Source organism: Salvelinus namaycush, chromosome 6, assembly GCF_016432855.1.
Source record: "Salvelinus namaycush isolate Seneca chromosome 6, SaNama_1.0, whole genome shotgun sequence".
In the NCBI taxonomy this organism is placed as follows: Eukaryota; Metazoa; Chordata; class Actinopteri; order Salmoniformes; family Salmonidae; genus Salvelinus; species Salvelinus namaycush.
The window spans coordinates 42,173,678-42,187,175 of record NC_052312.1 but is presented as its reverse complement, the minus strand read 5'-3'; the positions used below and the strand labels follow the sequence as shown (position 1 = coordinate 42,187,175).

General features: G+C 41.8%; 1 protein-coding gene across 1 annotated transcript; it reads left to right on the top strand.

Moving 5' to 3' along the window:
• Nucleotides 1-1,340: 1,340 nt before the first annotated feature.
• Nucleotides 1,341-12,844, top strand: LOC120050042 (inhibitor of growth protein 3). Its single transcript, XM_038996652.1, has 11 exons — nt 1,341-1,457; nt 1,601-1,672; nt 2,574-2,674; nt 3,035-3,100; nt 9,710-9,806; nt 10,081-10,152; nt 10,324-10,607; nt 10,878-11,086; nt 11,400-11,592; nt 11,683-11,721; nt 11,857-12,844. Exons 1-11 carry the CDS (start codon nt 1,430-1,432, stop codon nt 11,971-11,973), a joined length of 1,278 nt encoding a protein of 425 aa, XP_038852580.1. The 5' UTR covers nt 1,341-1,429; the 3' UTR covers nt 11,974-12,844.
• The last annotated feature ends 654 nt before the right edge of the window (nt 12,845-13,498 follow it).

Genomic DNA, 13,498 nt, shown 5'->3' with positions numbered 1-13,498 from the left:
CGAGATGCACACAACAAAATAGACTCCCATTAAAGAAATTGACAATATATATTGTGTTCTCTGATAACAATAATGTTGACTCAATAGATTCAAGGAAATTACATCCCAGCAAAGACTTCCTGGGTGGTCTTCAGTGTGCCAATCCAATGGAGGCAAGGAGATATGAGAGGATTAGAGGGAATGAGGATGGGGTGGGATGGGATGGAAATGGTGAATGGGGGGGTTGGGGGAATTGAGAGAGGAGTGAGACAGTGTTTGGTGCATGGGATGGATGGTTTAGAGCTTGTAATGGAGGGTCAGGTTGAGAGAGATCATGAGGAGAATAGAATAGAATAGAGTTTGTTATTGAGAGGATACCAAATGCGAGAGACTGGAGAAGGGGGTGAGACAGTAAATTAGAGTGAATGAAGGTGCACAAAAAAGTTATGAATGACTACCTTCTCGTGCTTCTATAACACGCCTCTATATAACAACATAACAGTGGAAATCTGTTTTTTGATTTTTTTTAAACAAATTAATAAAAAATAAAAAAGATGAAACGTCTTGAGTCAATAAGTATTCAAACCCTTTGTTATTTAGTCAAGCCTAAATAAGTTCAGGAGTAACAATGTGCTTAACAAGTCACATAATAAGTTGCATGGACTCACTCTGTGCAATAATAGTGCTTAACATGATATTTAAATGACTACCTCATCTCTATACCTCACACATACAATTATCTGTAAGGTCCCTCGGCCGAGCAGTGAATTTCAAACACAGATTCAACTGTGAAAAAAAATTACAGAATATTTTGTGTAGATTGTTGACAAAAAAATACAATTAAATCAACTTTAATCCCACCTTATAACACAACAAAGTGTGGAAAAAGTCAAGGGGTGTGAATACTTTCTGAAGGCACTGTAAATCAGGCCTATAATGGACTTAGATCCACTATCTGTTAGACTATTCAAATGGGGGGTGTTATTTTATTTTCTCAGTGTGTTACTTATAGTTGAATGTGTTCGTTATAGTTAAATAACATCTCAGTTCAATGTGTGTGTAGGCCTACACAATATAAATTGTGCCAGATGAGCATTATTGTTGCTCACCTTCATTGAGGTTACACATAAGTATTCATTTAGAATTAAAATAGCGCATTTGCATTGAAGTTTGATGATTCAAATGTATTTACCTCGTTGGAAAAGCTTAATTATGTTATTTCAGTCAACGTTTGAAATTGATGTCTAATGAACTACAGGAACTAAGGGACTTTTGAAGTTTAGCACTCAACTCCATATCTGGCCAATCACATTCCACGTCGCTACTGACGTCAGGTCCTCTGACCTCAGTTTGTCAGTGGTATTTTTTCCTCGGGACACAGCGGTTTGCGGCGCCATATTGAAAGACACAAATTATTTTCATAAACGCCTAAAATATCTAATTTTCCAAGATGCTGTACCTAGAGGATTACCTCGAGAGTGAGTATTACGTTTATTTTACGCCTAGGTGGTATTATTTGTGTATTTACTGTCGTAAATGTGCATAATTTTAGCCGGAGCGCGCCCGGACTGTTAGCCTAGCCATGCTAACACCTATATTCTATTTTTCTTCTCGCTGGCAGTGATCGAGCAGCTACCCATGGATCTCCGCGACAGGTTTACGGAAATGAGAGAGATGGACCTGCAAGTTCAGAGTATGCATTGCTGCAACGTGACAGTCTACAAACACTTCACCGGCGAGCATTTTTCAAGTTGAAAACGCATAATTCTCAGTGTCGCACTTTTTAGGGTCATGTAGAATGAAGAATCGAACTCTTAACACAAATTGGCTAGTTAGCGTCCAAATAAAAATGTTTTAAATGCAGTATTTTTATTTGTATAGCTAACACAGCTAGCTAGCGGTAGCGAACTTGGCTAGTATAACATTGCAACAACTTTCAGTAACCTGAGAAAGTTAACGTTAGTGGGTGTGTTTGATTCTAGCTAGGGTTATATAAATTACAACATATTTGTTTTCCATATAGAGGTCCAACTAACGATTGCTGATAATGTGTGCATGCACAGAAGTTGAACAATGAATGTAAACAAGACAGGGGACATGGATTCGGAGCGTACACAACACATGTAGTATCGACGTTATACATGTAACGTTAGCTGGTTAACTGTTTCTTCATGTGACTATAACTAGATACATATACGTGAACTGTTTGCTAACTAGAACATACACCAATATTAATTTAACCTGAATGGCTATGTAGTACAATGGTTCCCAACCAGGGGTACTTTTTATAGGGGGTTCTTGAGAAGAATCATGAGACCATAGACCTACTGGTATAATGCACACAGACTTATACTCCGGGCAGAGCAAGATTCAGTTGGTGGTACAGTAATCGAAAAAGGTTGGGAACCGGTTCACTGGTAGTTTTAATCACAAACCTTCTGGTCCACAGACACCGCATGTATTATCGGCCCTTCTGGTCAGCGTTGAAGTACAAATAGATATGAATTCTTCCACATGCATGCAGAGTATAAACCCATATGAATAGTGTCTCAGACACACTTGTCCAGGTAGCTCACTCTTCCCATTTGCTGTAGATGCCATGGACCAGTTGGAGCAGAGGGTGAATGAGTTCTTTGTCAATGCAAAGAAGAACAAGCCAGAGTGGAGGGAAGAGCAGATGGGAGTCATCAAAAAGGTGCCAAATAAATCTCAGATTATGTATATTTCCCTTTTCAAGAAGACAGTTTTGTTCTTTTAATCCCATAAATGTTTTACGATAAAGCTCTACTACCACACTTTTGTGATGATTCTTTGTGCTTTGTCATTTACATTTTAGTCATTTAACAGATTCTCTTATCCAGAGCTACTTATAGTTAGTGCATTCATCTTAACATAGCTAGGTGGCACAACCACATATCACAGTCATTGTAAGTACATTTTTCCTCAAAGTAGCTATCAGCAAAGTCAAAGCTAGTAAAAAGGTACCAGTGTTAGTTCACCAAAGGCTTTTATTTTTTATATGGTGTCAGCCTCTGACAGTTTTTCTCTGTTTCAGGATTATTATAAGGCATTGGAGGATGCAGATGAAAAAGTACAGCTGGCCAATCAGATTTATGATCTGGTGAGTTGGAATTTGAATGCCAAGACGGAGCTCTGTCTAACAATGTCTGTTTTGTTTAATGGGTCCTGGGAAACCACTTCTATAAAAAGGTAGGGACAGGGGAAGTTGGAGGAGAATCTTTATCGCTTGTGGACTTTTTCAAGATGATTTGTGGGTGCATGTCGCCACTAAAATAAATAATGTTCTGTTCAGGACTTTGCCGTCTCTGTGCCACTAGGTGGCAGTCAAACAATGCAAATAATTTGGAAGTCACTAAAATGCCAGTCTTCAGATGTTTTCAATATTTATTTAGATATTGACATTTCTATCTTTTTTTGTACAATATATTTATTGGCATTTCTTTTCTTTCTTTCTTTACAATTTAACAATCATCAAAATATGACACAGATAATGCCACGTTATTCCTTCCACCTACACAAAACACCATGCTTCATGGGGGCACATTGTGCAAAACGCTTCCCTCCCCAACACAGGAACTCCCCTCGACCGGTATTAGCCTCACTGATTAACAACAAAAAGAAACAGAATGACCTTCACATTCCATGCTAGAAAATAAATTATTCAACACAAAAACAAATAATAATAATATCTTAATGAAGAAAGTAGTAATGAGGCAACTACAGTGACGTCTCTAGAAACTGCTGAAAGTCCCCCCAGATTCAAAGGGTTTATTACATAAATTGTATGTTATTTTTTCAGATGGAATATAGGAGGATAGTTATTTTAGCCACATCTGCTTTCTTGACGGAGTGTCACTCTTCCATGTAATAGCTGTGCATTTATTGGCTGCAATGACTGTCAATTTAATGAATCTGGTTTTGCTACAAATATTAACTGGTAGAACAGAATCATCTCCAAGAAGAATAAGGGACGGATCTAGTGGTACCGTCATATTAGTGACCTGTGATAAGATCTGAATAATGTCTTTCCAATAATTGCTTAGTTCAGGGCAGGACAAAAACATATATGCATAAGTGTGTCCACTCCCGTTTTACACCCTGGGCAAAATTTTGAATATTTAGAATAGATCTTATACAGTCTCTCTGGTGTAAAGTAGACCCTATGTAAAATATTGATTTGCATCAACTTGTACCTTGTGTTAAATGAAAGATGCTGAGCATCTAAAAAGAGCTTTTCTCATTCTCAAAAATGAGACCACGGTCATCATGCCACTTCATGCAAGCTTTCAGAGGTTCATCGTTCCCAATAGAGCTTGAAGACCAGAGTACATGTAGGAAATGAAACCTTTTACCCCTTTCCAGCTGCGGTCATCATGCCACTTCATGCAAGCTTTCAGAGGTTCATCGTTCCCAATAGAGCTTGAAGACCAGAGTACATGTAGGAAATGAAACCTTTTACCCCTTTCCAGCTGCAGTTTATCAGTTTTAGGTTTACTCATGGGCTGAATCCTACCTCCCTGCTGAGTGGCAATGTAATGCCTAACCTGTAGGTACTTGAAGAAATGATTTTGAGGTAACTGAAAATGAAATGCCAGTTGTTGAAAGGATAGTAGTTCACCTTCTCTATAGAGATTACCAAATGTTTTAATTCCTTTGTTGAACCAAGAAAATGTAACACCATCTCTCAGGGCTTTGGGTAAGATTAGGTTATTATAGAAAGGTGTTTGTTCATATATAGATCTACTCCCTTCTGTTTGTTTACAGACTTCAATCCATATATTTATAGTGTTTTTAATGAAAGGGTTGTTTGAGACATATCAAAGCTTTAGGTGGGCTAATATAAGGTATAGATGCCAATGTAGCAGGGGTCAGACATTCCTCCTCGATCTGTCTCCAAAAGGGTGAACTTGTATTTTGCCATACTCACACAGCCTTTAACTGAGATGCCCAGTAATACAACTGGAAGTCAGGTAGAGTAAGTCCTCCTTCTGAGTATGGTTTGCATAAAGTTGTGAGTTTCACTCTGGGGGGTTCCCTTTCCACAGAAATGAAGACACCTTCCTATTAAGTTGTTTGAAAAAAAAATTGGGAATAGGAAAGGGCAAGGTTTGAGAAAGGTACAAGAATTTTGGTAATATATTCATCTTTGCACAATTGACCCACCCAATAAGAGAAATTGGTAAATCCCACCATCTATCCAATTCTTCCCCAACCTTTTTGAGAAGTGGAGTATAGTTCAGTTGATATGTCTTAATAATTTCAGAGGGAATTTGCAATCTAAGATATGTCATTTTCTGTTGTTTCCAAGAAAACGGTTGGTCTAAGATTGGGTTCTGCATAGCTGCCTTGTTAAAAGGCATAATTATACTCTTCGATAGGTTTATTTTATATCCTGAAAAGGTCCCATATTCTTTCAGGATGTCAACTAATGCTCGGAGTGAAATTTCTGGTTTAGTGAGGTAAAGCAAAATGTCATCGGGATATAGCGAGACCAGATGTTCAGGCCCACCTATACGAACACCATGGATGGATGGATGAGATCTAAAAGCTTCTGTCCTCCTTCTGTCTCTATAGCCGAAGAAAAAAGGAGAGGACTAGTGGGACAACCCTGTCTTGTGCCATGTGATAGAGAGAACTGTGAGGAAATGTTTCCATTAGTCAGGATCTGAGCTGCCGGACATTTGTACAGTAATCTAGTCAGACCAACATACTTGGGTCCAATATTCATCCTCTGTAAAACTTCAAACAGGTAGTTCCATTCTATGCGGTCAAAAGCTTTTTCTGCATCTAATGAAGCCGCCACTACAGATTCTTGGTCATTCTCTACATAATATTAAATAATTTCTGATTATTATCAGGAGATGAGCGGTTTCTTACAAAGCCTGTTTGGTCCATATCAACCAAGTCCGGAAGAACCTAATCCAGTCTAAGAGCTATGAGTTTAGCTAAAATCTAATATGAAGTGTTCAATAGAGATATTGGTCTATTCGACCCACAAAGCAGAGGATCTTTCCCAGGTTTTAACAAATCTGCCTGTTCAAGTGTGTCTGGGAGCTTTTCTGTCTATGGCATAATTAAACATACTGCAAAGAGGCTCAATTAGTTTGGGTAAAAAGGATCGATAGAATTCAATAGGGAATCCGTCTAACCCTGGTGATTTCCCCCCAGCAGTGTTGAAAATGGATTTCCTAATTTCCTCTGATGTAATCTCTTTCTCCAAGTGCTCTTTATCCTCATCAGTTAAAGTTTATACATTGAGTTTGTTCAAAAACTCATGCACTGTGGCAGGGGCATCCCCTTCAGACTTGTACAATGTTTCATAAAACTCCCTGAAGACTAGATTAATTTCCTCAGGACTGAAAAACTGTGTTATTGGGTAGCTTAATAGAGATAATAATTCTACTAGCATCCTCTCGTCTTTTGCCAAGCAAGCAACTTTCCTGCTTTATCTCCGTGTTCGTAGTAGTTTTGTTTTGTTCTCCTAAGAGCATTTTCCGCTTTATAGGTCGTCAGGGTGTTGTATTCCAATCGCTTTGAATGTACATTTTGTAGAGTTGAGTTGTCAAATGTTACACTGTTCATTTTCCAGGTCTCTAATTTCATTTTCCAACAAATTTACTTGAGCCTTATATATCTTATGAGCACCTGAATTAAAGGATATGATTTGCCCCTCAGATATCTAAGGAGAGCTTCGCATAAAATTAGCGGGGAGGTAGAGTTGTATTGGTGCTAAAAAATATGACTATATGAGGGTTCAGAAATGTTACAAATGTGGGATTATTTAGTAAGTATGTGCCAAACCTCCATCTTGAGGGTGGCTATGCTCTACTGACTGGTACTGAAGCCAACAGGGCAGAATGATCTGATATACATCTTGGTAAGTACTTACACCCAGTCGTTAAACTTCCCTTGGCTGCAGGAATAAGAAATAAGTCAATTCTAGAGTAATTTATGGACAGGGGAGTAAAATTAGTATTCTTTAACCTTTTGGTTGTGAAATCTCCATAAATCTACAAGTCCAAAGTTTAATTTCTGCTTTTAACATTTTGGCTGCCTGTGTGAGGCTGATACTATTAGAGGAAGATCTATCACTGGAAGGGTCCAGTACCAAGTTAAAATCCCCTGCCATTATTATCTCTGATGAGGGGCACGTTAACTTCAAATAGATGTCTTGGTAAAATTTAGGGTCGTCATAGTTAGACCCATACACATTCACAATGGTAATGGGCTCAGTGTTAATGAAACCTTGAATGATCACAAACCTACCCCCTTTGTCTTTAATCTGAGATTGTATCTGAAAGGGGCAATGCTTATTAATAAGTCTGGTCACCCCTCTTGCCCGAGAGGTGAAAGATGAATAGTACACTTGACCCACCCACTGTCTCCTGAAGAAGAACTATATCAAACGTATGCTGCTTTAGATAATTCAGAATGCGTTTGCGCTTGACTGGGTTTTAAGTACCCCTAATGTCAGGTGTCAAATGTATAGTTATTAGGTGCCGACATCTTTGAAGAAAATAAGAAATAGGGAAAAGGAAAGAAACATAATTGCGTTGTCTTTACAACGTGTACAAATTGAAAGTATAAAGTAGTAAACATACCCTGACCCTACCACAAACCCACCCAACCCCCTCCCCAACTGAGGGAGTTAAAGAACCCATATCCTTAGACGCTAGTCTTTAAGCTAGATGTACCTGCTATGCATAGCATCGCTCGAATTAGGTTAATTCTAAATTATATGTATGTGGATTTAGAAGTACATTGACTGTTCCTTGTAGCATGAAAATATTGTTAGTCAAGTAACAAAATACAATATGATTACAACAGTAATGACCGGACTATTTAGCCCCACTTGAGCATGTCTCAACAACAACAACAACAAAACTTGGGTGCATTCATAGTCACCAACAGAGCCTACCCGCACACCCAAATGTCAACCAATCGGCATTCCCCAATGCGCCCTGAAACCTGTGCCGTGCGGCGACAAAAGCGATGACCACAAACGCACCCCAGCAGGTCAGGAAAAAAGACATCAAGCTATGATGAATAAATGAAAACCTTTACCAGACAATAACTATCATCTCTCAAATATTAAATAGGGACAAGTAGTTAAACAATCACCATCCTCCTGAGTTCACCCTCCCCCCCAAAATATTATATCTACGCACATACACAAGTGTATAGCTATCAGCTAGCTGGCAATTAGGCGGCCAGCCAGTGAGTAGCTTATCCCTGTCTTGGTATCACTAACGCCAGCATACATCTCTAACGATAAACAAGCCAGCAAATGTAATAGTAGCTAATTCCCTGAAGTAATATAAACAACATATATAAACAACATTAACCAAACCCGACTGGACCTCTCTGTAAAATAAAAGTATACAGCAAAATGTAACTACCTGGCATAGTGTGGATGTAGCTACACCCTTGTAAACTTAGCGAGCTGGCCAAATAGCACAGCCAACATTAGCAATGACCCAACTTTACCTCGCCAGTCATTATCACGCTAGCCAGCCAGTCGATCATATGAGTAATTTCGTTGTTTCCTCGTGCTAACAGTTCACTATCCATGTTCAAAAGACAGTTCCTCAGGGTGTAGTAGACGTGAACAAGTCAGGAAGTTCTTTCTTCATGTATGTTTCAGCCATCTTCACACAGTCAAATGTGCGCTCACCATTCTTGGTTTCGATCCACAAAGTTGCTGGGTAGCGAAGGCTGTATGCCAAGCCAGCCTGACGCAGAAGTCTTTTCAGTGGGGAGAAGGCCATCCTCATCTTGTGTAGTGTGAGAGAAAGATCATAATTCTGGCTTATCTGTACTTGAGCTCTCCCTTTGCTCAGGCAGCAGAGAGGATGCGAACAGTTTCCTGGTACCGTATAAATTTAATGACAAATGCCCTGGGTGCAACCTGGCCAGGCAGCCGCCTCCGTAGGGTGCGATGGGCCCTCTCGATCTCCAGTGGGTGCGCAGGAGAGGGTAGATCCAGAATTTTGGGAATCCATTCCTGTAGAAAGGAGATCGTGTCTCTTCCCTCCACGGCCTCCGGGAAACCTTGAAGTTTCAAATTCTAGCAACTTTGGAAATTTGTGATAATCAAATTTCTCCTCGAGTTTAGAGATGGCATCTTCCAACTTCTTGTATTTTTGGTCCACTTCCTCGCAGACGTCCAGGATGGCAGCCTGGTGGTCAGCATGGTCTTTTTCTAACTTTGTCACTCGTCCCTTTGTGACTTTCTGGTCTTTGTGGAGTTTATCGACCAGTACATCAATTTTGCTGAGGTGTTCAGAAAGTGTCTCTTGGAATTTTGTTATACCCTTGTCCATCTCCATTCTGAACCATGCTGGTGCTTCTTCCGAGCTAGCATCCGCCGAGGCCAAAGAAGGGCTGTCAGAGGGGCATTTTTCTATGCCTTATCTGAGGCTTTGACATATTGGGCATCTTTTGCTTTGGCGATACAGTAGATGTTTTAACTTCCAACTCACTATTAACGAACAGGTAAACCGTGTCAAAATGCCTTAAAATTGTTTGAACGTTCGAGGACGCTACGCAGACGTGTCTTGTTAGAGCTTTGCCATTGCCCAACGTTTCTATCTTTTGATATTGATCTATTTCATAGTGATTATTCAATGTGTAAAATCTTGGAGGGTTTGTTCAACATCTATTGTGGGGTATGAACAGTATGGTGTATATAATGGGGTGTGTGTTGCAGGTGGACCGCCACCTGAGGAAACTGGACCAGGAGCTGGCTAAGTTCAAGATGGAGCTGGAGGCTGACAACGCTGGCATCACTGAGATCCTGGAGAGACGTGAGTCTGTCAATCACAACACCATAGAAGACCCTTCCCCTTCATCTTAACCCTCTTGGCCCAGTCAGAATGTTGGGCTGACAGGCTGCTTTTCTCTAGTCTTGTTTCAATTGCAATTCCGTGATAGTGGAATGGTATCAATCTTTCCATCGGGATATTTCAGCCCTGCTAGGGGGCAGTATTGACCTAAAAATGACCCTGTTGAGTCAACTGTTGTGTCTGTCAGTGTTGTCACTGAGAGCCAGCTCTTAACATTTTCTCTCTCTTCTGTCAGGATCCCTAGAGATGGACAGCCCCTCTCAGCCCGTCAACAACCACCACGTCCACTCACACACCACCGTGGAAAGTAAGTACAAGTCTTGGCTGTTTGGCTGACCTGCTTTTGGAGTTGTTGCATGTCGAAAGAAAAATGTACTACTCTACTAATGGCTAAGGAGCCTTGTTTGTATAGATGATTTGCTGCTTTCCTATGCGAGGTCATGAAGGTAGTAATCAATGTCTTGTTTCTGTGTGACAGAGAGGAAGTACACCACGCAGCCGAGCCACCACACTACAGAGCACGTCCCGGAGAAGAAGTTCAAATCTGAAGCCCTGCTCTCCACACTCACGTCAGACGCCTCCAAGGAGAACACACCTGGCTGTCGCACCAACAGCACGACGTCAGCCTCTAACAACGTGTACAGTGTGAACTCATCCCAGCCCCTGGCCTCCTACAACCTCAGCTCTCTGCCTGCTGGGCCCGGGGCTGGGGCAGGGGCCATCACCATGGCTGCAGCGCAGGCTGTACAGGCCACCGCACAGGTATAAACACACATTCTCTTTCACACACACAGACATACACCCAACTCCATTGCCCTCTGATTTTATTCAGACGAGTGCTGCACTGATGGGGATCGGTATCAGTATCTTGACCCAGACTGTCTGTTCTGTGAATTATCTAATTGGGACAAATGTCCTTGAATGTGTAACTGATGTGTGTCCTACGACTGTAACTAACCCTGTTCATGGCTATGTGTGTCTCTCTCTACCTGCCTTTCCCATTTTCTCCTTCCCTCTCCCGTTCCATGTCAGATGAAGGAGGGCAGGAGGACTAGCAGTCTGAAGGCCAGCTACGAGGCCATTAAGAACAATGACTTCCAGCTAGGGAGGGAGTTTTCCCTGACCTCCCGGGATACCACGGGGGCCTACTCCACCTCTGCCCTGGCCAACACCCTCACCCAGACCCTCACCCCAGCCGGCTCAGCCGTCGCCGCCGACTCCCGCGGCGGACGCAAGACCAAGTACGACACAACTTACATGCGCACACACAGCCCCCGTACGCTCAGACGTACGCATGACAAGCCCTAGCTAGTGGTCTTCTCCAGAGATATCACATCATTTCATGCCTTATTAAACCTTGTCAATCCACCCTGAATCACCCCACATCAGATGAACAGATGTCAGGCCAAATCACGCTACATCATTTAATTTCAGTGTCCAGTCCCATGATGTCACGCCACATTATGCCAGCCATGCTTTTCAACTCCACCCCCACAGCATGAATAAATAAATTAAGATGGAAAATTGAGATCTTGTCTAAACTGTCCTCCACAGAGGTAACACCAAGTCTTCCAACCACCAGTCGTCGTCCTCCTCGTCTTCTTCGTCCCTGTCGTCGTGCTCCTCTTCTTCAGCCCTGGCCCAGGAGCTGTCGCAGCAGGCCTCGGCCCTCCCAGAGTCTGAGACCAACAGCCAGGTGGACTGGACCTACGACCCCAACGAGCCCCGCTACTGCATCTGCAACCAGGTACACACACATCCAGAGACACTCTCTCGCACTGGACAGCACACACCTACAGCTGACAGGTTAACTAAAATGGCTTCTCTCTTGTTAAAGGTGTCTTATGGAGAAATGGTGGGCTGTGATAATCAAGACGTAAGTACCCATTTCCATTTGGGAGTGCATTTCTCATTTTCTAGAACTGTTACCACATTACTTTCACATAGGACTTTGTCAAATGAGAGATGAGGTATGAGAGCTAACCTGAGTGCCCTGTGTGTGTTTGTACAGTGCCCCATCGAGTGGTTCCACTACGGCTGCGTGGGCCTAACAGAAGCCCCGAAGGGGAAGTGGTATTGCCCCCAGTGTACTGCCGCCATGAAGAGGAGAGGCAGCAGGCACAAATAGACACCCCACCTCTACTACCCCACTCCTCATCCAGGACCACCCCACACCCCTACCCCGCCAAACCAACTGTCAATGCTATATCAACTGTAGTTCCTCCCAAACAAGTGTGTGTACCTGTTGTGGCCACACACAGTATTCTTATTAACCTGTCTGTCTGTGTGACCTCTCAGGGGTCAAAACAGTGGGGTCAAAGGTTGTTATTGAAGGGTCAGTCCTGTGTGAATATTTGGATGAGACACCTGACTGGAAAATCAAGACAAGGAGCCAAGACTTCCTGAAACTGCACCTTCTGGTTGGGTGTTCATTGTCCGTCCCCGTCCCCCCCCCCCCTTTCCTGAATTTTGAGCCTTGGCGCACCTCTTCTCTCCCCCGTTCATCAGACATTCCTTGCCTTTCCCCTTGTTACAGGAAGGGCTGCCACCCCCTGGCTTCCACGCACGGCTGCAACAAGAAGTGCTCATTATAGTAAAATGCTCACAGGGGTAATGACACAGACTGGGAAATGTAGTCCATGGGTGTTTATTGGACTACAAAACCCAACCTCTAGAAGTTTTGATCTTAATTCTAAAACGAATTGATGAAACACAACTAAGACTTAAAAGATGAGGATGAAGATTGGGACAGTGGTCATTTCAGGTAACGTATGGATGAATATGACTGAACCTCCACCATTGAGTCCTGTAAAGCTGAAGAGTTCAGAATGTACAGTGTAAGATCAGTCGTAACTGAAGCGTGTATGTCTGTGAGTGTAAGTGTTTCTGTATGTGCGTGTGTGTGTGTGTCACTAGTCATTCTGTACTGAGATGGTGTGTAAAAGTTTCCAGAGATGTAGAAAAAAAAATCAAATAAAGTGATCCAAGTTCTTTTGGTATTTCACGTGTTTCCTGGCTTCGTCTGTCAACGATGATCTTCTTGATCAAACTGTAGCACTTCATAGCTCTAGGTATCCATAGTATTCGACTACACAATCAAAATGTAGATTGCTTTTGAATCACCAATGTTTTGATTCACAGCAGGCTTACAATGTGGACTGATTGCTTTGTAAGTGTTGTACCTACACACTGAAGAAGGCTGTAAAGCCGAAACGTCTGTGTACTCTATCCCTGTTGCAGTAAAACATTTAAGAATGGAATCACATTTTATTTGTCACTTGTGCCGAATACAACAGGTTTAGTAGACCTTACCATGAAATGCTTACTTACAAGCCCTTAACCAACAACACAGTTTTAAGAAAAATATTTACTACAAATAAAAGAGCAACAATAACGAGACTACAGTTGAAGTCGGAAGTTTACATGCACCTTAGCCGAATACATTTAAACTCAGTTTTTCACAATTCCTGACATTAGATCCTAGTAAAAATTCCCTGGCTTAGGTCAGTTAGGATCACCACTTTATTTTAAGAATGTGAAATGTCAGAATAATAGTAGAGAGAATGATTTATTTCAGCTTTTATTTCTTTCATCACATTCCCAGTGGGTCAGAAGTTTACATACACTCAATTAGTATTTGGTAGCATTGCCTT